We start from the raw sequence: 24505 nt of genomic DNA on the forward strand, positions 1-24505 counted from the left end.
AGGTCGCCATACACAACAAAAATGAAAATATTGTAGACACGATTCCATGCAGGTATATAAGCTAGTTTGCCTGAAGAGGAGGAGGAGGAGTATAAAATATAAAAAGAGAAATTTAAACTGTCCAGTCAAATTTATTGCCTTTCACTTCATTAGCCTATAATTATTGAGCGTAAAGATTGTCATGGCCCTGTTACGGAAAACAAGCGAACTATTTATTCGAACATTTTATCATGATGTTGAAATTACATATTTTCACCCATTAAATACTTGTAAATAATTCAGGTCATTTAAATCTCTTAAATATCTTAATAACCCATTGATATTGACTGAAAATTACCTATTGTTTATTGTTATAAAATTCGACACTAAACATACCCATATGTTGACATCGGAACGGAGGTATTTCAGAAGTACATAAAACTCTTAAATGTGAGAAAAACAAAAATAAAGGTACTTCAAAGCTTTCACTGCAACAAATCATTTGTAAATATAAAACTCAATAAATTTTGATAAAAAGAACGGAATTGACAATTTTTCAATATAGATAAAAAAAAAGAGAAAAAAGAGATTTAAGAGATTCGATAATTTAATCAATAGGGTTTAAACGTTTTAAACAGACACTTTGTGATAACGTGAGTAAAACAGAATTACGAGAAATAAGTTATGTAAAGTGAGAACAGGATTTGGAGAGAACAACTTTGAATGGCTACGGGCCGGTCAGGGAACGAAGGGAAGCTGATAGAGGCAGCCAGGAGGTGTGACGGCAAGACTTTGGAGGCTTTGGTAAAAGAGGGCAAGGTCAATCTAAATGTTAAGGATAAGGTAAATGAAAGGAAACTTTATTATATTTTGATCTAGTACGGAACATACGCATTTAATTAAATGCTTTTTGGATTACTGGCTTAAATGTTTCAATATAATACTTTATTTAACTTCTTTGCAGACATTCTTTCTCGGCAACAATGACAAAATTGACATAAAATGTCTGCTAGACCAGAGTGCCTAATTTGTTCCTTAATGTAATGAGATATTTAGCGAAAGATGTAAGCTATAAAGTTGTTATTTAAGTCCATGGTTCAATTTATGCTATTGTAGGTTGGTTGTACGGCAGTGCATCTGTGCTGTAAATCAGCTGATCTTGTCGCTCTCTCACTGTTGTTGGAACATGGAGCAAGAACGGACATTTTCGATAACGTGAGTGTCTCATTTCTACAAGTGTCATTTATATGTCCACAGTGTCGAGCAGAATTTTTTTGTTGTTGGATTTAACGTCGCACCGACACATGAAAGGTCATATGGCGACTTTCCAGCTTTAGTGGTGGAGGAAGAGACCGGGTGCCCCTCCGTGCATTATTTCATCACGGGCGGGCACCCGGGTAGAACCACCGACCTTCCGTAAGCCAGCTGGATGGCTTCCTCACATGAAGAATTCAACGCCCCGAGTGAGGCTCGAACCCACATCGATGAGGGGCAAGTGATTTGAAGTCAGCGACCTTAACCACTCGGCCACGGAGGCCCCTGTCGAGCAGAATACACATTAATTTCTAATACACAAGTAAATGTGAAAGCACTATCTTGGTTTATCTTCATTCAGTGACAATCTTTTAGCTGACCTTAAAAACAACCATTTCTAACGTTTACTTCCGTCTTATCACTCCGATGCTATAAAATTTGAATAAGTTGGAAATTTCCAAGTCAGAATACGCCTTAGTTGAAGTTACTGCCTAAGGTCTAGACGATACCTATATAGTTTCGGAGTATGTTCGGGATTTACTACAATGTAAGTAAGACCAGACGTATGACCTTTGCGACTTATTCAGAAATATACATAAAAGGTCTTTTGTGTCGTACCAGTCTACGAGAGAAATTTTGCCTGTGTCGTGTTTCTAGATATATATCTCTTTTTTCCCTTCATTTCTCTTGTGATATCACAGTCTAGCCTTAACTTTACCGGTTTTTTTTTTCTAATTACTTAGTCTTGCATATTCAAAAAGTAACATCTGATCATAGCTTTTGTGGCTTGTCCCACCACGCAAGTATATATATACACATATTTTGACAGTTGGGTTAAGTTTTATGATTGTTTTTAAAATTTCAGTATTTTAATTTTTTAGACCACTAGTGCTCATTAAAATGAAGAATTTGATTATAATATTCAATTCAAATTGAATTCAATAGTTTGTTTACGTTTCATCATATATATGTGACAATAAAAGATAATAAAATCTTATTAAAATAGATACGCCATTCTTAATGAATTACAAGAGACGGATAACTTTACTTTAATTAATAAACATAGCTGTTATTTACATTTATACAGGTCATTTTATTTCTAAAAATATTTAGAGAGGTTGTAATTTATACTAGCTGGTACGTGCACAGCACACGTGAACGTATCGAATCTTTATTGTGTGAAAATTGTTATGTTCTGACCTTCGACACCTCAGCATGAGGTAGAATGATTTACGAAAACAGTCTGATAGACGTGAAACAATGGACTTCAATAGGCGTGTTTGGAGTGGTTTTTTTTTTTTAATATTAAACTAAATATCGAAACTGGACCCTATCTCATTCAGTCAACAAGTATCGTACGTCATCATATTTTCATATCAAAGGTTCTAAAAGTGGTATAAAATTGGGGCGTAATCTAATTCGACATGATAAATGCTGTTCGGGCGTAAAACTAAACTTGACAAATAAGCATCCACTAATCAGTTCATAATCTTTGAAAACATTTTTATATAATTGAAGTTCGGTCGATTGGATTTGTTGACACATGATGGAAAACGTTACAGAATTAAACTACTCGTTTAAATGATCATATATTTGTAACAGTATCTTATATTCGTAAACAAATACAGATTTATAATTATGTAAATTCCTTCGTATCCTTTATCAGTATATTTGCTGACACGTGATAAAAATGACATAATCTAGTCGTTCTAACTATAGACAGTCAAAACATTAATGAAACTAGAATCGATAAGTTGAGTAAGGTAAGAAATATCATTGGAAAATCAAATCCCTTATAGTTTGAAATAATTGCAAAGTAGGTATTCTGTAACAACAGAAGATAAAATATAAGGGTAGATTTCTCGGAAGCACAGAGCACCACAAACACAGTCACAGAGCCACATATTTGCAAAGTAGGTACACAACAAAAAGAAGCTGTAACGGAAAACTATTATAGACGGGTTGCTTCACAAATCCAACAAGTACATTTTAATTTTATGCAAAATATAGTAAAAAGGTGGAGGAAAGGGGGTGGAGGGGGTGTGTGGTGGGGGGGGGGGGGGGGGGTAAAGGGAAAGTGGAACAAGGATGAATATTAAAAAGGAAATGCTATGTTCCTTAATCACAGTTACCCTACAACGTAAACCACAGCAGCGCAGACACTCGCGTACAAAAGACAAACACACACACATATACGCATGCACACACATGCACACGCACACACAATTTAGTCATCGGTGTTGTCAAAAATGCTTTTCATGATTGCTAGTAATTAGTATCTGCAGTCACTGAGGATCATAAAAACACGTGTAAAGCAATATCAGAAAAAAACTGTGAAAAAGGGTTTTCAACTTTCTATTATTATTGCCTATATGTTTACATACGTATTATGTATGTTGTACTTAGAGTTTCCACCAAAGCAATTGATCCTTTCTTTGCATATCTCGCCTAGGAAATAAAAGATATATCGTTGTAATATATATTTCAACAAAACATGGCCCTAGGTTTGCTTAGAAATTTTTTTAATAACTTTCTTTGCAAGATATAATCTCTGCAATCAGGAATAATACGAATGTTATGAAGTAGCTTTTGACATCAACATTGCACAAAATTAAAAACCTTAAAATATCACGCTCCGTATTGCATGTAGAATGTGTTAGGGCGTGCATGTTGGTTTCCATGCAACACCAGACGAATACATTTTGTAATTGTGTTACTGTATTAATGATAATTTGTATAGATCCAATGAGAGTAATACTCTCGGAAAATTCTTTGTTATTTGTTGTGAAAACTTTCCTTTCTCGAAAATTTCATGACTGTTTATAGAAAATAATCATTATGGAAAAAACCTTACAGCCTTGTAAATTCATTTCATACAGTCTGGTATGGCCCCAATCCACTACGCTGCAATGAAAGACTACATAGAAACTATGGCGGTGCTTGTTTCATACGGAGCTGATGTCAACATTCAGAGTGTCGTATGTATTATGTACAATTATTACACCACTCCTTATATAAATCATCGGTCCATTACTTGTTCTGTTGGCCTGTCTTAGTTCAATAAAAAATTTGCTGGACTTAAGTCAAGATTGAAGGAAGCAAAACTTAAAAAAAATCTGATGTTTCGTGATAAAATACTGAATAGCGCGTCAACAATCAAAGCTAGAAGCCCTCCGCCCGTCGGACCCTGGGCAAATAGTTCTAACGTTTGATCGTCAAGCAATTTTTTAAGTATATTTGTGTGTTGGGGTAATAAGTATGATTTTATTCTTATGGTTAAATAGATGCAGTTGCAGAACAAATAAAAATAGCTATTGACGAATATTAAGGAACTTTAAAATGGATCTGAGATGATTTTTCTTAAGTGGAATATAACATGTTACTAGATAAGCCTATTGACTGACTACTTTTCACATAGATTGGTTTATATCTATACAGAATACTAAGCAGACTCCGTTGCATATGGCTTCTCTGAACAAAAATACAAGATCAATCAATTTCCTTTTGTACTGTGGTGCAGACACAGAAAGAACAGACAAGGTAAAACAAAAATCAAAGATTGGTCTTAATAGCTTGGTGAGCAGTTTTACATTCAAATATGCAATAGTTATTCTAATTATAAAAGATGTAAATGGATTGCGAAATAGTTTGTTGCAAGAATATTCGATTTTAACCAGGTCTTATTTCCTTCATTGAATAACAAAAGATTCTAAATAAATTGAGAGAAAGTTAACAATTTCTTGAACAAATCGGTAATTTTGTAAAAAAAAAGATTAAATGAAATAATGCTTAATATTTGTGAATAGTAATGTCATACTTAAACATTTTCTACACGACAGACATTTCGACTATATAAGATTCAGGTTTAAAAATTGACACAGTGTCCTTTGAAAAAAAAAAGATTACATAACATTATACCGAATATACGCACCTTGAATAAATTACTATTGCAATACGAAATCAAGTGGACATCATGCTTACGAATTTGATGAATTCGATCGCTCAGGTCAGCTTATGAATTCGATGCATTCCGCCTTTCAGGTCAAAAATATGTATTCCTCATTCAGTTCAACAGTGAATGGTGTATCAACTTCCAGAGGGTACTGACAGAATTTATACGATTTATGCTACATTGTGATAAGTACTTTAATGAATATTAACAGTCCATTTCTTTTTACATATTTAAAGTCAGGAAATATTGCTGACCTTGACCTTTCAAAGGAAGAACGTCACCATCATGAACATGTGAGAGCTGCCTTCAGAGATGGGTAAGATTGCACTTTAGCTTTCATAATATAGGAAAAAAAGATATTAATATATATATATATATAAAGAGTGTCAATTGTAAACCCTTCATGCAGCCATGGTTGTCTTTGGTTAATAATGCGCATACAACTGACACACGTGTATAAAGATCAATCAGTTTTGATTTTTACTGAAACGATTTATATGTTCATCCAATAAAAATAGCATAGTCTTCAACCCGTATACAGTAAATGGAATCACTATGCCCGCTATTCACGTACACTGTACTGAAAAGACATAGATATACATATTGCACCAGGTTTGTTTGTCGGTTTGTTAAAAGCAAAGACAAAGGTTTACAATCAATTGCCACAATATAACAATTATATACCGGTATATATATATATTTATTATTCAGACATATCAAGGTATTTGGGAAAATGATTAACAGCTACGAAAGATGGAAGTTCAAATCTGTTGGAATGTCGGTTTCAAATACAAGCATGAAATGTAAACAATTCTCGCTTTTCTGTCGAAAAATGCTTGTCGCCAACAATGTGATGAATGTGAAAGCAAAATCTGGTGTAAGTTCCTATCTGAAAGATGGAATAGAATTAGTAAGTGACATTTACGAGTATCTTGTGAATCAAGCGGTTGAGGAGGTCTGCATTTCGGTGCCGGTATATACAGCATCTACCGACTTTGACACTGTTTATATCCTTGATAGTACGGGTTCAAAGATCTTTACAGAAATGAAGTCAGAGAATGAGGTAAAAACATTTAACTTTGATCTATAAAGAGACAGTTGGTGTATATTTTTGAAATAAGATTTTAAAGGAAGTTGTGTAATGGTGGAATTTCAATTGAAAAGGAAATTAATCGTCTTTATTCAATGAATATTTATTTATGTCATGAAAGGCAACATGTGTTATTTCAAAAACAAGTTAGTGAGATCCAAAATCAGTTCAGAATACTTTGAAATGATTGAAAGCTGTGTAATAATATATAATGATAAGCATAGAATCCCATTTTAGGATCAACCTTAACCTGTATCGGTTAACAATGTATAGTGACAACTGAAACATCAGGGGCCAATTTGCATAGTGTTTAAGTTTGCTGATTTTCTGCCCTACCGATTTAGATAGAAACTTCACTTGGGATATGGAATTCTTCATTTGAGGAAGAAATCCATCTGGCTTACGACCATGCGTGCCTGAAACAATACCTGGAGGGGCACCTAGGGTGGGTCTTTCTTTTCCAATAAAAGATGGAAACGTCTCAATAGGACTTAAATATAATCGGTGTGAATCTGGACCTAACAAATAAATAAATACCAATGAAACATTATTTTACCTGGACCTATTCAAAATATTTTAGTATAATCAGATTTACTTTTTTCGAAAGACCCTGTACTGTTCTGCATGGATGACGCTAAAGGCATATGAAGATACAGTTTATTCATTTGCTGTGGTCATGGAAACAAAATCTGATACATTCACGGTGACGGGTATGGCTCAGACATTAACTTCATCTGTAAAAAACGAATTCAAAGTACAGCTACCAGAAGGATGTTTACCGAAAAACTCCGAAGTATCTGTAAAGGTTAGTGCTTATTTTACTACATATTGCTACAAATTCAATTTTGCATGTTACAAACTTAAGCATACAAAGAACAACCTCTACGTAAGGCCCTTCGTTTATATGACTGAAAAATTATTGAGACACGTATTCAGTAAACCACATTTAAACATAAAACACTTATAATTTCTTTGTCAGGGGATTTTACATTTTCGATGGTTGATACAGTAGGTTAAAATTAATCCTTTTTTTGTTTAAAGGTCATTCCAACAACGGAATACCAAACTACTTTAAACACAGAGCTTATAAAATCAACCTCACACTTTTGCGAAGTCAAAATCAATCAGAAGAATAGACGAGCACTTGCTATTACGTTACCGGTACCTTCTGGAGTACACACTTCCACAGCGGACGATACAGAAGTGACAGTTTTTCATAGTGATGAAGCGACACAAACACCATCTGACTGGAAGGAGATAGACTCTATATGGAGACCAGGGTCAAGTCATGTTACAGTCACAGATAAATCAATAAATAGAGGAACGTAAGTTATTGCTGACATAATTCTATTTCTATAAAAAATAAAATCTGTAAACAGATCCACTGGAAGCAAAGAATGCAACCAAGAAGAATAACAGCAGACTCGGTTTGATTGAGTCTGTTCATGAGAGGTAATGAAATATTACAACACCTCTCACGCCCCATAGCACCAACTTCAGCGGAACTCTATTACACATATGTTGAATGGACTCCATGATCTCAAAGGACCAGAAAATATAACAACACTGAATCCAAGTATGGGGAAACTTTTTACAGCCGCCTCACGGTTGCTGTTGTGATAGTTAATAAAATTATAGCCTAACGTAATTCAGATTTTTAAAAATAATAGTTAATAAAATAAAGATTGCTGTTGTGATAGTTAAAAACACTTATAGCTTAACGTAATTCCGATTTTCAAAAACAACATTTTTCCTGTCACTAAAAGTAACAATTATTTTATCAATAGGTTGTGATACATAGAAAATAGCAACCTAAGAACATGGTATAGATTTCCGACTGTAGAAACGTTTATATCGTAAGGACCATTTAACGATGCCAGCTTGATAGTATCTGTATTTGAATAAGAACCCTTTCTCCTTCAGATGCATTGTCACTGAAGTTCCAAAGAAAAAAGGAAACAACATACTATACAAAATTAAAGAGTTTGTTGCCTGGCTGTACGACACTGCTTTCAAAAGAAAAGCAAACGTGTGTTTCTTTGCAGTAACTAAATACTGTTCAGAGGAAACATATAGACTTTTAGTAGGAATAAGTGATGCAATAATGGTAAACGAACATCTAAAAACGATGGAGGAAAAAAACTATATTGGGGAATATTCCCAAAAATCTTCAGATTATTTAATAACACCTGGATCGAAATTTGATGCGTGCTGGAACTCTGTTACCGAAAGTGCTAAAGGTTCTTCAAGTGTCTCGCTTATTTACCAGAGACAAACACTGTCTCATCAAGACTTTGTTGTAACTGGTAAAGAACATGATTTTCTCCAAGTGACGATATTTAAACGTCAGAATGGAAATGTTGGAGAAGAGGATGAAAAGAGGCGCCCTTTTACTCAAATTAATGTTGAACTTCTCATTAAACAAGCTGAGAAAGTTCAAGATTCAAATTATTCAAGCCTTCTATTTACAGGTAACGATCTGAACTACATGTGTTAAATTTATCTCGTTCTTTAGAATTTAAGAGAAATTTGTTTCTTCTTTGATCAATCTGAACACGAAGTATTTTACATAAACATTTATACTGGTGACATATTATCACATCTATCATTCTTGCAGAAACCTGGATCCGAACTGCGTCGACACATTGTCTTGTCGCCACACTTTAATTCTAAACACTTATGGTTAACCACACAATTATGTTAACAAGATTAATGCAAATTGTACTTTTCATTTTGATGCTGTCTTTTCTTAATATCCCACTTTTCTAAGTATAATGTACGCTTCAAAAGACAGCATCTTCTTCGTCAGTAGATTTTTTTTCCATTACACTGGTATGTGTAGGCCGTGTTGAAGTTTTGTATATTCCTCATGTTTGATGATTCCTCATGTTTGATGTTAAATCATGGAAATATAGAACTGATGTAAATGTCAAATTGATTATTGAAAGAACTTTTTCTGTTATGGATAAATGTTTTTATCGCAGAGTATCCAGACAACAGGTTTTTGTCCTGGTTGGCACAAGAAATCGGTCATGAATGGATGATAATTGGAATTGGCCTCGGTCTAAAATTTAGCTATCTTGAGAGTATTGAAAGAGACAACACTCCGACAAAGACAAATCTTACGGTATGAAAAAGCCTTAATATATATATGTTAACGCTTATGGTAAGAAAATGTTGTGCGTTTCGTATCAGTTTTAGTTTACAGTTAAAATCATTTGAAAGTGACAAGCAATCTTAAGGCATAAAAACAATAAAGCATTTCATATCAGCCTTGTTTTACAATTTAGTTGCAGTTTTAAAGTATTGAAAGAGAGAAGACAGTACTGACGGTGAAGACAAAAAATAACTACTTGTTTTTAAAATTTTCGTTTTCATATTGCTATAAAACATTTATTGATGCGTTTTAAAATCTTTGAAATCATGAGGGGTTAAATATTGTAGTAAAATATGATTTCGTGTCACAACAAATGCAGGTCACGCAAATTCAAATTCTTAACACAGATTTATCATTACCGATGAAATAAAACTCACCACAAATAAATCCAAACAGTTAATACCAATGATGCAAACAATAAGACGTAATGTTTCTCCTGATATTTTAATTGGTAAATAAAATTATACATACGTGAATTGTCAACTTAAACCATACGTCAATCATGCTATTTTCTATTTTAGCAAAATTATTTATGAATTATTCAATTAAGGCACAGCTATTTCTTTATTCTTTTGTCATTATTAAAAATTAATGCATCATTATCATTAATTATATGAATAATGCAACTGCATATTGTTTAAATTGTAGATGCTGTACACTTGGAGAACAGATCAAAGTCCTAAAGAAGATCTTGGATTGACAGCTTTGCTTCACACCTTAGCTCTGGCACAAAGAAAAGATCTTGTTACAAAAATCAACAAAGAAGTTCAGGAATTGTAAACTTTTCATACATTTGACTTCATTCTTTCATGTACAGCTTCATTAGCTCGTTAATATATCCCTGCAATATTTCGAAATAAATTACATAACACGTGCATATTCAGGACTCGACACAACCAGAAAAAAATAAAAGTTAAAAACTGACTATTTCTACAAAATTAAACTAAATTTTCACAAGCCATTTAGGTCAGTAAAATGTTTTTGTTATTAAACAATTGTCATAACTTAAACAATGCGTCATAAAAGTATGAAATGATGACAATTGTTTTAATTAATCTTGATCTAAAGAGATACATGTAGCTCTAGTGGTCGTAAGCCACTACAAAATGTAACATAAAATGGTGTCTGGCAAATAAGAAGTTTCTTTTTTACAGACTGACGACAAAACCTCGTGAACGTGTGTGTAGATGGATTCAAAAACTATCAGATCAAGCGAAACAGATGGAACCAGATACAGAGGAAGGATTAGACGATGTAGATGGCACCTTTAAGGAACAAGAACCTGACTGCAAGGATTCACATAGTGATCGGTTCTGTATCAATTGTCTCACTGAACCAGAACAAGGTTTTTTTCAAAATAACATTATTTTATTATTATATATTCCTGAACAGATTGATATCAGCTATGGGGCCTGTGAGACTGGTAACTGACTTTGTATCACGTTCGCCTTATCGCTACACGCTCCATAACATTCTCAATCTTTTCGTTATGTGATAAAGCAATCCAGCTGATTTGTTTCTATGCATATGTTCGCCAATACCTGAAATAATGCCTGATGGCATCTGGGTTATTCCTTTACCACAAAATGCTTGAGAATCGGTTACCATTTGACATTAAACCATAAAGAAAACAAACACAGGACACCTGGTCCAGCAATTTTGTTGCGTTAGAACAAGACTCTGTATAATATCGTTGTGGTTACATCTTTTTTGTAAGTGACCAACACGGTCAGTATGATCGTTGAAATATAACGATAAAACAATGATGCTTAGCTAACGTTTTGTGCATTGTGAAGGCTGTAAAGTATTTTATCATTGGCATGATTACTGCAACGTGACTTCAGCCATAATGTCAATCAAGGAATATTTGGAATACATTTGAGCATTGAATACAGTTATATTATTAAAAAGTATAGCATGTCTGTTTAGAAAGAAGGGAAGATTTTGTGTTGTCATAACAGATGTAAGGCTTTGATATTGTAACTGTTCAAAAAAACTTCTTGCGCACTAGCTGAGTTAATGAAATGTTCAAAAATCTCCTATACTTTCATTGCAAGGGGATTAACCTAGAACGAGTTTACTAATTTAAATATTGTCACAGTTATATGTTCTTATCCTGCGATCAAGGAGTAAATGGATATATACGTTTACATTTTTAAGCTGCATCCCCACTGTCGGAAATATTTTTGGTTCACATAGCTACAATTATGGGTTCGAACTTACAACTGATCCTTCAGCTGGGCTTGCCACAGTCTGTTATCAATGAAATCAGACACACTATACGAGAACCAACATCAGCAATGTTTAAGGTATGTTGATACATGGGGTATGTGATAAAATGGTGTCAAAGTGCCTTTTTGGAATAGGTTTATATATTATATGAATATAAAATAATTCGTTCAAACTTATTTGGAAGATGGATAAGACAACCAGCCCCGACCGGTTGGGTCAAATGTTCTGCATGCCAATTCGCAAACAATGTGTGTCCGAATGTTTTCAACTTCTGTGTGACTGTCTGATATATTAAAATGTTCCATCAACGAAGATATGAGGGAAAATATAATTTAAACAATGGAGAAGAATGTCTGTTTAATATCTAGGAAAAGCGGTGGTCCTTTGTTAAAAATGAAGGATTGTATATGTAAGTGTTTTGACAATCACTATTTGTCCTAACATATCTCTCGGTGAACGGCTGTGTCAACTTTCGTCAAGCTTAGCGTAAAATCTTTTGGGAAAATGGCATTTCATATTTGAAACTGCTACATGAAGACTTGAGAAAATGAACAGTTCAATTACTTTTTCACCGTTAAAACAATCTGATACCTTTTTGTCCTTTTGTAAAATTTTCAGTGTCTGCTGCTTGCCCAGAGGCGATACCATGACATAGTAGAATTCTTTAAAGATTTAATGGAGGGACTAAAGATGCAAGGGAATATACAGACAGTTCGAGCCATAAAAGACGAATGTAAAAACTGGTACTACTTGAAATTTTACGTTGTTTATGTCATGAACATTTGTATATTCAATAATATGAAATAAGGCAAAGCCTCAAAGCGAGCTCAAAGAAATCGGATTTAGCTAAAAATATTATGCATCATTTATTTGTCACAAAGAAACTATTCCCTACTCACAAGAATTCAGGAGAACCCATTCACTTGAAAAAGTCTACATTAGTGTCACCATACATGTAACAGTGAATATCATACGTTGCAAAAATTATGGGAAGCCGGTGTTACGGTGACGTCGTTACCGCGTTCCCGTTTCTTTCTGCTTATTAATGACATTTTTTCCATTTTCTGGCCGATGCTTGATCTTTTAAATGATAATTTTTTTTTTCAAACAACTGGAAAGCATTCTTTCATTATTGTGGAGTGATGAATATTTTTTAGCAATTGAATGAAGTTCTGTATTCACTCCGGAAAGAAGTACTTCCTGTGAGCACCTATCCGTTAGGGTGCGCTTTTTAAGAACTTCCAATGAAACTTTTCAAATCCATCGCCAAGTGTGGAAGTATACTTGCGTTACTGTAAAGCTCGATTCTCGGCCTGCTCTTTGAGCTCGCTATTAATTACAGATTGATGGTCTTGCCAGAAACGTACAGGGACTTTTTAATTCATTAGTTCGGCGATATTTTTGCTGGAATGTTTAAACTGCCAATTGGATAATTCATGCTGACTAAAACTTCGTTATAAGCTACAAACGCAAGATTACAAGCGCTAGTGCATTTGAAAGATCTGTCCATTGAGATAATTTTCCTCGTCAGATAAAGATAAAGATCATAATTTATGTTATGCACCTCTGTTTTAACCAGTGTTCTTCAATAAAGAAAACGATAATACGTATCCATAATTCAACTTGCTGCTGAATTCTTTGGATGTCCACTTTCTTGTTTGACGTTTGTTCTTGTTTTTGTCATTTTACCAAATCTTTAAAGACATGGATTATGTTACATTCAGACTCTTGCGGTAATATATTCGGAATAACCACTTGCTTAGATACTACTCTTTTGGTGTCAATCAGATATCGTACTTTTTTTGCAAGATAACGCATAAGTATAAAATTCATTTAACCGTAATTTCTAATATAAGATTGATGTGGCATGCTCTCCGTATCACCGGGCTTTGTGTCATTTCTCAACGCATTTCTCTTAAACCCATATATCTTTGTAGAAAATGTTTACTGTTTGTTTGTTTTTGTAGACATTAAGTACATTTTCCAGTGAAAAACGAACGAGTGCTAACATGTTTACTCTCTTTAGTTACGCAAGCTTTTTTATTCATATTAATCTATCAAGATGATAAGGTATCATCTCTCGATTTCAAATCGTTTGATGTCATCGTTATGAGTGTATAAATGAAAACATTATGGCATGCTTTAATACTTTTAAGTCACGTTTTTCATATAAATCTTTAGAGAATATTGCGGGTTTTCTGTAGTCTTATTGTTTACAAATAGCAGATCTGTCAAAATTTTCTTTCTTACACATATATGTTGTATGATATCTGGAAAATGGAAAAAAAATGAATATATACGAATATATACTAAGTAGATATCTTCATCTCCGACGCTGTAGTGATAAAAAGGTTTATATTTTCTTTCCAGGTTTAAGATAAATAGGTCGTCCGTGGATAAACAAGTGAGGAAACTAGAACAGGTTATGGACAGATATTGAAATATTTATATCAAGGCGATGACCGCAAATTATTTGTATATCTGAGATGTGTTGTAATAGCCAGGTTTCACAAGACGGCACTGAGAAATACGGTCAAGCCACATGTCGCTGCTATAAACATTTATTTGTACTTATAACTTATATTACGTAACCACATACATGAAAAAAACGGAAAGGGACTTAATGATTGCAGTCCCTTTTCACTGGCAAATTCATACAATAGATACTTTTATTGAATACTTATTGTAGTCCTATTTTAGTGAACTTTTGGCCACGGCCATTCTAAACCACTGTCACAAACAACCTGTACAAAAATTTTGGAATCGTCTAATTTTGGTACACCATATTCGCTTTGTATCCAGTGTGTTTTTGATACCGTATTCGCATCTCTTCCAAATAAATGGGGACTCCTTTTGTCCACTCGTAACGCACCTTGACATGGTCTGTAGGCACCCAGAGTAGTACTCTGGCAGAATGTTCTACATATTCTTCCGCACGAATCGTATGCAGAAAGTAGTAATTCCGAGGGTTTTACGTCAGGTGTTCTAATTGCAATATACACAATTGATGACGTAACTGAAACATCATTCTTCACGTGTGCAATTTCTTTATAAAGACCGCGATAGTTCAGACCATTTGACTCAACATAAACACTTAAAGGAAGGTTATTTTTTTCGCATTTTGGATATACTGCAGCCGACAATTTATTACCATTGCTTTGATTCTTATTGTTCTTTTTTACAATTACATTCAATGGTAGATAGGACCATGCATTTGTATTGGTTACGCCATCTATATTAAAGTTGTTGACGTAATGGTCGTTTATATTTTCCTTTTGACATTTGATATCAACAGCGTTTTCTAACTGCTGCATGTACGTAGTTACATGTTTATCATTGTGAATAAACAGGCTGTCAATGGCCGGAACATTTCGTTTCTTTCTTAATGGTGTTAAGTCGCTGACATTGAATACCTCGTCTGCAGGGGTGTCAAATATTGAGACAGCGACACATTTTGGTCTTGCATCAGACGTGTCACACCTTATATACCGGGAGCCGCACGTTGGAATCTCGTTAGAACAAGTGGGTGGCAGCTGATATGTATACATCTCCGTTGTGAAAATATCGCTGAGGGCATGCCTGTTTAATAAATTACCAAATCCAGATGGATCATTGTATTCATGCCCAGGTGGGCCAGTATCGCTGAATGGATAATCTATCGTCGGATCAATGCCACGTCTCCGCTGAATTCTGCGAAATAGTTCCCAAATTAGGTCTATGAATGAATGAAGTAAGAGAAAAATTGGATCATATCCTGCAAGAGCTTGAGGTGACATATGCCCTCCCACCCAGAGATGAGGTTCACCGTGATGGTCCTCAATATTGGCCTTTGGGTCTGCTTGTGGATGAGTTATCTCAGCTATATGACTTTTACTAAATGTATCACGGATACTGGTCCAATTCATCATAGTGCCACCGTCGCCAAAGTTACGCATTAACGGACCATATGGTGTTACCCATCCAGCGAAAGCCCCCGTTCGAATCCTTCCGTTACCATTTCCCATGAATTCTGGAGTCCAGATGAGAGAAGCCCTTTGATCTACCATATGCAGGTCTAGAGTCGAGTCCCAATACGGTATGGTTACTGATGGGACCTTCTCTCTGAGTGCGTTCTCTGCCCTGAATTAGTTAATATACAAACACATAAGCTTTAATTACTGAAATATACAAATGAGCAATATTTACTGAGTTATGGCATTACGCATACAAAAAAGCACAATGTTCAAAGATATAATTATTCCATACCAATTAGCAATATAAACTGAGATATGGCTTTATGCATACAAATGGTCTTAGATATATCATTACACATTCCAATGAGATTTTTTTGTCTGGTGCGGTTTTACGCTTACAAGTTAGCAATATATATTGAAATTCTGAATGAATTAGCTCGATAAAAATCAACTTTAGATATGTTGTAAAACTATTTTACTGATCAAATAAAACTAGGGATCAAACTGCCACTGTAAAGATAATGCATTAGCATTGTAATAGTTTTATGAACTTGAAACTTTGTCCCCTTTGAATTATGCAAATAATGCATATTTAAAAGAAATACTCAACGATATTTAATCATTTGGTCAATAGTAAGGCAAAAGGTACTTCATTTCAGTGTGTAAAACAAACTAAAATGCTGATGATAATTTTAGGTGTTTTTTTTCAAATTTGTTGCTTTTCTTAGAAATGAAAATAGTTTCTATATGGGCAGATAAAAGCTTACCTTGAAAAGATGTGAAAACTACAACATTTTTAAAATAATGCTGTAATAAATTGAAAAGATACTACTGATATCGTTCTTACAGAATTAGAAACAATCTGTGCCAACCGAGAAAGTTTGGACCATCATGAGCCCTTTCTCCTAACAGTTCGTGCAAACGACCAAGGGCATCAAATCTGTTCGGTGGTATGGTCTGAAATAATGAAATATACTCAATAACTCGCTCTCATTTGTGCACATAATGAATAAAAAATAAGGCATATCCAGAATGATGTTCATACATACGCATTTACATTCAGTGTTCTTATATTTTCTGGTCCTTTGGGATCATGGAATCCATTCAATATCAGTGTAAAAGAATTCTGCATAAGCTGGTTCTACTGGGCGGGATGGGTTTTACACTTTCCATTACTTCTCATGAACTAGCTTTTTTTTATTTTTGCTTGGTAATATCATGTGCTTCTTACAGATTTTATTCAACATTCGGAACTATAAAAAGTTCAAGTGTACTCGTTTATACGGAAAAGTTCTTGGCAATTATGTATTTTATTTACCCCTATATTTACATCGATAACAAAAATACAGTGCATAAATATATATTTTGTATATATAAATTAAACAAGGGTATGATGATGAAACATTACATTACACACAATGCCTAAAACCATTGCTTAAGGAAGTGGTCGGCATTTCCGTTCCATTACGAATTCTCCGTATGCGTCCGGATTTAATAAGAAGCCATGTGCTCGTTGAGCTATTTTTATTGCCGAAAAATGCCGAAATAACATACGGAAGTTCGTAATTGTACGGAAATGACCGATTGCCATTAAAGTTCACTGCATAAAAAAAGTAATATTGTAGATACTGTGTGTTATTATATGTATAAGAAACAAATTTTCAAATATCGAACAATTAAAGTAATCACCCTGTCAGCTTTCAACAGATTAATCGCTCTGTGGAATAATCTTCGTTCAATATCGCTCAGTAACCGATACTCCCGGCGAATTCTAAGCTGCCTTTGAGGAGGCCGGCGACGAATAGCCTGACGTCGGATTCGACGGTTATTCTGTGCTTCCCTATAAAATTATTTCAACTTGAGCATAAAATTATAATAAATAAGGTATGCTATCCGTAGTATGTTATCAGAACATATTAAATATTTGCCTACAGTTCGAAAATATCTCGAACATCTTTACTAGTTTAGAACCCACAATAAATACTTGCGGAGTTCAACTTTTAACATTAATTTCTCAAAGACATAAAAACATTTAAAACAGTGGCATATTTTGAGCGATAACTTTGATATAATAATACCGACATAGTGTGACCTCTTATTTCACATTAGTAACGAATTATTAATACAAATTGAAATACAAAAGATATTCAAACACACACACACGCGCGCGCAACAGAAACCTCTCTTTGAAATAAAGCAATGTTAAACAAAATGCATCCATAAATGAAGCTTAAGAGCCAAACTAAGTACTACCTATAGCTGTTGTGAATGAGATCGGCAAACCACTTCATTGCAACCTTTGGCATTTGTTTCTCGCTGGTCCCAACACGTGTCCATAGTGACCCGTGCACGCAATGCCAGATCAACTTCTCGCCTACATGTACTGTCAGATTACCTGTAGAATAAACGTTGCTACAACCGTGTACCTATTAACAACGTGCAAGAAATGTTTTTACTTCTTGTTATCAGTCTTAAACAAATAATCTTATAAAATAAACATTTTCTTTAAAATAATAAACTAGAATCTCTGTAAGTTACCATATTTCTTCCTATAGACATTAATATGATACCTACTAGTGACTGTAAAGAAATACAGGCTGTTGTACATACATTTAATACAAAACGTAGTTCCTTTACTGATATGCGTAATAAAAGCATTCATTTTGAAAAAAAAATCTTCAATTAAGATATTTTTCGACTAAAACCTGTAATACATACCTTTTTTGTATTGTCTGTCGAAGCAATTTTGAATGTCTGACGGAAGCGGGATTTCCTCAATACTGGCACGTGCTACACAAGCAGCAATTGTGATGAGGAGAAACCGAATCATAATAAGTACACGTATACCTAATGAATATTGATGATAGTTTCTATTATTTAAATTCTTTTGATTTATTTGCTGTATACAAACAGATTTACAAACTCGTATTAGATTTTTTATTTTTAGCACGAAGATATTGCTCATTTACTACGTATAGACTAGAGACAAAAACAGACCGTGCCTATCTGATACATACTCGAGCTCAGCGATGATATATATTGAATAGACACTGTCATGATTTGTCTAACTGACCTGTACATTCTGTAGATATAAGGATAATTCTATAATCTGCTATTTTCGTAAGAGTGTTGTAACATTAGCGCTTGTTTGCACGAAAGTTTGCATGTTAGTTTGCTTAAGCTTTGTGTTCGCTAAATACCGAATTTACTAAAACTTGGTAACTTGACATCGTAAACATTTTGAGTCAATTGTAGTTTGCTCAACATAATAGTTTTTTAACAGAACTTCAAGTTTAATGGATTGATCTATTTTGCATCGTCTATCTTTTTTTATAGATTGCTCTTTTTCTGTGTTCTTTCGGTTTGCTCTTTGCTACAAAAATTATTTGCATTTAGTTTTTTTCTGTTTGCTTCTTTCGTTTTGTGTTTTACTATATACGTGTTTTACTTGCATTTTGCTTTTGATGCTGTGTTTGTTATTGTTTTTATATTCAAATACATATCAACTTACAGCTGAACGGTTACGTTAGTGTCAAGTGGTGTACAATGATATAAAATCTATAAGATATTTTATTTAAGCAATATACTTAGCTGCCTTTTATGGCATCGTGGTGCGACATGCTCTTTGCAAACTAACTTTCACTATTTCCTTTTGTTTTTAGTTAAGCTTAATCATGTCTGATATATACATAACAAGAAATATCTTTAAAAATGATAGTCGGCGAATTGTAATAAGGAAAGAAGTTTATGAATTTTTCATCTAACATTCATCTTTCATTTAACATTTTTCAAATTGCAAAACTAAACACCGCACTTTAACAATTTAAATGGTTCTCTTTTAATTTTTCGCAAAGGTTTCGTAGGGTTGCAATTTTGTTTCGTTTATCCTTAGACAAATAATTACAGCAGTAGTTTGATGAAGATTCATGAAGCGGTTCATGAGAAGAGGTCACTAAACGTGTTTATAGTTTTAGCTAAATTGATCCCTATCCCCATTTGTAACAAAATAGCAGGAGACCTTACGATATTGTTACACATCGAGTTTGATAAAAATCCATTACATTTTAGTGGTTAATGCGAAGAAAGGCATATCTACTTTTAGCTATAGTGGTCCCTAATAGGGCCCAAGTTCCTATATTATAAATTTGGAAGAGGACCTTACAATGATGCTCCAGACCAAGTATGACAAAGATCCACCAAGCTGTTCATGACACGCTGTATAATTAAAATCTGGAAAGTAGATCCCTCGGAAGCACCGAAAACTAGGCAAACAGTGAAAATTGCAGACTCGGTTTGATTGAGTCTGTTCATGAGCAGTAATGGAAAATGCAACACTGCCCACGCCCCCTAGCACCGGCTTAAGCGGTATTCAATCTTCAAATCTAAATGAATTGAAATCAATGATCCCGAAGAACCAGAAAATATTACAACACTGAGATGAAGTCAAAGGCATTTCTAGTTTTAGCTCTAGCAGCCCCTAAAAGGGGTCAAATGTCCCAGCTGAACAAAGTTGGCTGCGGGCCTAAAAAAGATGCTACAAATCAAGTTTGATTAGAATACATGAGAAAAAATCAAAGGATTTTTTTATTTATTATTTTTATTTATTTCTAAAATAGGCCAACTGATCCCGCTTTAACAAATGCATATTCGCTATTCATGAATCTTTGGACAATGACGTCACACCTATAAAAAAGTGAAGGTCAAGCAAAACATACAATTGTAATTATTTCAATATTTCTGTTTCATAAGCAAAGTTTGACCGTAGTCATATCACACAGATAAACTGTATGCAGCGTACCTTCATTTCAGTGTAATGAGATTCAGTCATTATATAGCATATATATAATGAAACAGATTTCAACTGAGTTCAATATTTGCATACCATACTAAAGAAAAATATTCATATATAATAAATCAGTTAAATAATTTATAACAAATATATCAAAGCAAACAAGTACTCATTTTAATATGCAATCTGAATAAGTCACAAAAGCAAGAAACCTTTTCATATACAGACGACAATTGTAACAAGGAAAATCTTTTGAAAAGCACTTCTCTACATAAAAGACTCTTATCACACCCTTATTCATGTGATACGCAGACCGTATTCAGCTCTTTCTTTAATTTGATATATGTTGGTATTTGAACAGGTTTTTATCATATTTATTAAACTTACTTATCATTTTGAGATATATCAATATTCTTGCTAAATATACTGAGCCAAAGTTAGCTTTAAAACTGTGAACAGCGTCGTTTAGGATAAACGCTTTGTCTACATTTCACTCAGCGTAGCACAATCAACAGAGTGAAAGAAATTGACACTCTCGTCAAATCAGGCAGAGTGTTGTATAAATCCTCCATTTTGATAAATTATCTATAATGCGTTATCAAGCAGTTTGATTTGCAAACTGAAGTCACGTGGCATAGGTAACGAAAACGAATTTAGACGGCGTCGCCGAAAAAATATTACAGAAGTGTCTATTCGTTTTGAAACTGTTAAACGAGTTGAATAAAATAATAAAATGCGAGGCCCTGCCGAGCATTTTATCAATTGTATGAAACGAGTTTGATAAATTTCAATGTGGAAAGTCACTAATGTAATATTCTTTTTACCACATGTTAGCTCCCCTCATCCCCCCCCCCCCCCCCCCCCCCCCCCCCCCTCGATACATAATAAATTCTACTTTCTTTAAGGTCTTAGACCCGTAATAGAGTACCTCCTTTTTGAAGAGTATTTAATTCCTACTATAAACCTACTTTGACTGCTATTTTCAGGGGGTGGATGGGGTGGGGGGTAGTAGGTTCAAGCCCCACTGGGATCAAATTTTTTTTCATTATTTTTCTCTTTTTTCTAGTAAGTTTTTACTTCTTTCAAGACTTATTATTGATTTATTGTAAAGAAGTGGAAAATTTTCATTTGATAAGCGATTTCTTCCTGTTCAAAGTGAATTTACTTCTGAAATAGAAGGGATAGAGTTAGACATCATTGAAAATAATGAGTTACATGCGGTAAAAGTTATTTTTTTGCCTTCACTCTTTAGACTACATATTGTGAAAGAAATGTAGGAAGGTTTTACTTCTGTCTCAAGGTTATTTTTGAATGAAATCAGCAAAATTCAAAACAGACCCGCAGGATTCGACCTTAATTTTTCAATGTTAGAGTTAGAATTCTATCCCAATAAATCCGTTTACTTCAGGTACCATAGAAATAAAAGATATTGACAGTTTTACTTTGTGTTTTATAATTGTTTACCAATAGTTTGATGTTTCTTTTATCAAAATTAATGGTATAATGAATTCTCTGCAAACGTTTTTGGATAGTGGCCATCACTTTGAAATTTGTCTCTACTTGAGCTTGAGGAAATACAATAAATTATACAAAATTTATAAAAAAAAAAAAGGCACGGTAAAACTTGTTTAAAAATTGCAACACAGTGCCAAACACGGACAACTTTAAGAAAATACCAAGCAAATGCCATTTTTAAACATTACTATTAGGGGTCTAATACCTTAACTATTATAAAAAGTCAATTTGACCAACGTTCTCCTTTACTATAAACGAAGCCGACGCCAAAGTTTACTTACAATGTATTATCAATTTTATGTCATTGTATTTATTTAATGTTATTTCACTCCTGCAACGTTAAACATGTGATAAATATATATACAGAAACAAAAAAAAAACCTTTACGATACAGTAAAAGCATAAGTAATTGGCCAAAGTTTTTAAAACATTAGCGATCGGCCTTCCCAAATTTGACTTTGTGTGTGTGTGTTCTTTTTTTGTTTGTTTTTGTACTCCTTCTTTTGCTGTTTTCCTTTTGGTTCTTCTGCTGCAGAGACGTTTATGTCAAGAAAACAAATTGAGCGTGTCTTGAATTTGAGCAATAGAATCAATTGTTTTCAATATAATTCACATACTAGCATCGGAAATAGGCAAAGACAAACGTTTTACAAAGCAAAACATGTCTCACCGGGATTCCTTACTACATTTGTTGCATATAAATACTATTATTTATGAAGATACACTAAAATGTAGCATTTTCCACAATCTTCCAACTTCTCGCATTCTTCATGTGATGTATTTACGAAATATAATATGTACACCCTTATTTTTATGTTATAAATTGCAATTCAAATTGGAAATGTTACACATTTTGTATATTGTGTCTAATGTCACGGTATTGCAATGTCGCGGTATTGCAAACCACATCATTGTTTATAAGATTTATATAAATTATGCGTATGCTTTGAGGGTTCGATCATTCTAATGATTCATAATAATATACAATTTTTGCTGCTGACCGAAAGGTCTTAACGTTATATGCATAACTGTAGTGGAATCGTGTTGAATATTTGCAACACTTTAACTAAATTCAATTTAAAATACATGTATATTGTCATTCTAAGTTATGAGCATTGTATGTAATCACATGAGTTTGCAAATGTCTCGTATGCGGAAATTTCTCAAAGCGGACATTTATTTTTATGGCGTTGTCAATGTAATTAGTCAATAAAATAACTAGTTAACATGTAGTAAAATCTGTATGCCTTTATAATAATGAAAATATTATTGTATCTAGCAATAAACTCTATTGTAAAAAGGTTGTGAAGGAGGGGAAACATGTTAATAAAACAATTTCATTTCAAAACTTGCATTTTCACTGAAGGGTTCATTTTTTCCCCTGGAATTATAAAGCACACCGAACAAACGTATAAACCAGAAAACATTTAAAAGACAGTTGGTAGTAAGAACTATGCTACAATAACTTTAAGCCCATAAATGTTGCGAAATAAAAAAACAAAAACAAATAAGGCTATTGAATGATCCTAGCACAACTGCAACATTCAGATTTTAAGATTGTTTTAACTTAGAAGTTTGTACAAGAATATTTTTCGACAAAGAATGTACATTTGGATAAATTGAGTGAAAATATGTACAGTTACTATATATAACAAGGCTAATTGCTGAACCTTGTACGAGTCCCTTGTACATATGTAATAACACGGCATTAGTCCAGTCTTACAAGTCCTAGTCGCTAACAAAATGTTTGAATAACAATGCATTTGACCTTCTAGTGAATTAACTTGACTTACTTATTTTACGGTGTGTCTACAAGTAAACTGTTTTGAAGATCTGTATTGCTCTTATTAAATTTTGGAGAATTCTGACATGTATAAGGACATAAACGTGTTGAGAGATCTTAAAGAACAATTAATTTATTAGTTTACTATGTGTCTCTATAAGCTCATTATGTGAACGGCCTTTATATGTATTGATACATCCATATTTGGGGTTAAATATAATTTTTTAGTCAGATAAAATAAAACTGGTCTTATCTTACATAATGTTTTATCTGATGTGAATATATACTTTAGAATTAAAATATTTCAATATAGAGATTGTCTTACTGTTTTATAAATCAATTACGCATATCCGATGTTGTGTTATCTGATTATACAAGCATTACATTTCAGAATAATGCACTTCAATTAAAACTTGATTAGAGTATAAGAATATAGAAATTAGTAAAGATATATTCCATTTTTACTTGATCTTCTTTAATTCAATCCAATAAATTTAATCACTTTATCAAGTATTCCGATGCATTTTATTTTTTCGAAAAGTAATTACTTATCCGAGAGAAGCCACCACAAGCACTGTGCACAGTTATCACAAATTTGTGTACCAATACGAAAGGGGTCAGAGGTCGGTTATAAAATAATTAATACGATAAATAAAACATATTAATTGCTTGAGCGCAAATAAATTGTAGACTGCATTGACATTTGCATAGACAATTGATTACAACATAATTTTAGCCATGTCACTGACAAAAAGTCCTTTCTCTTAAGTAAGCATTTTTACCACGTTTAGCAACTTATAA

General features: G+C 33.5%; 2 protein-coding genes across 2 annotated transcripts; one reads left to right on the top strand and one right to left on the bottom strand.

Moving 5' to 3' along the window:
- Positions 1–205: 205 nt before the first annotated feature.
- On the top strand, positions 206–14919 carry LOC123549033 (uncharacterized). Its single transcript, XM_053545719.1, has 15 exons — positions 206–822; positions 1096–1194; positions 4113–4211; positions 4672–4773; positions 5422–5501; positions 5897–6248; positions 6883–7080; positions 7317–7600; positions 8199–8746; positions 9260–9402; positions 10081–10208; positions 10587–10777; positions 11593–11741; positions 12283–12407; positions 14035–14919. Exons 1-15 carry the CDS (start codon positions 703–705, stop codon positions 14102–14104), a joined length of 2688 nt encoding a protein of 895 aa, XP_053401694.1. The 5' UTR covers positions 206–702; the 3' UTR covers positions 14105–14919.
- Positions 14361–24304, bottom strand: LOC123549032 (uncharacterized). Its single transcript, XM_045336800.2, has 6 exons — positions 24207–24304; positions 18336–18464; positions 17871–18012; positions 17307–17457; positions 16465–16574; positions 14361–15783 (listed from the first exon to the last, which is right to left on the bottom strand). The coding sequence occupies exons 2-6, from the start codon at positions 18445–18447 to the stop codon at positions 14361–14363; spliced, it is 1938 nt and encodes a 645-aa protein (XP_045192735.2). The 5' UTR covers positions 18448–18464; positions 24207–24304.
- Positions 24305–24505: the final 201 nt, after the last annotated feature.

This window comes from Mercenaria mercenaria, chromosome 6, assembly GCF_021730395.1.
Source record: "Mercenaria mercenaria strain notata chromosome 6, MADL_Memer_1, whole genome shotgun sequence".
NCBI lineage: Eukaryota > Metazoa > Mollusca > Bivalvia > Venerida > Veneridae > Mercenaria > Mercenaria mercenaria.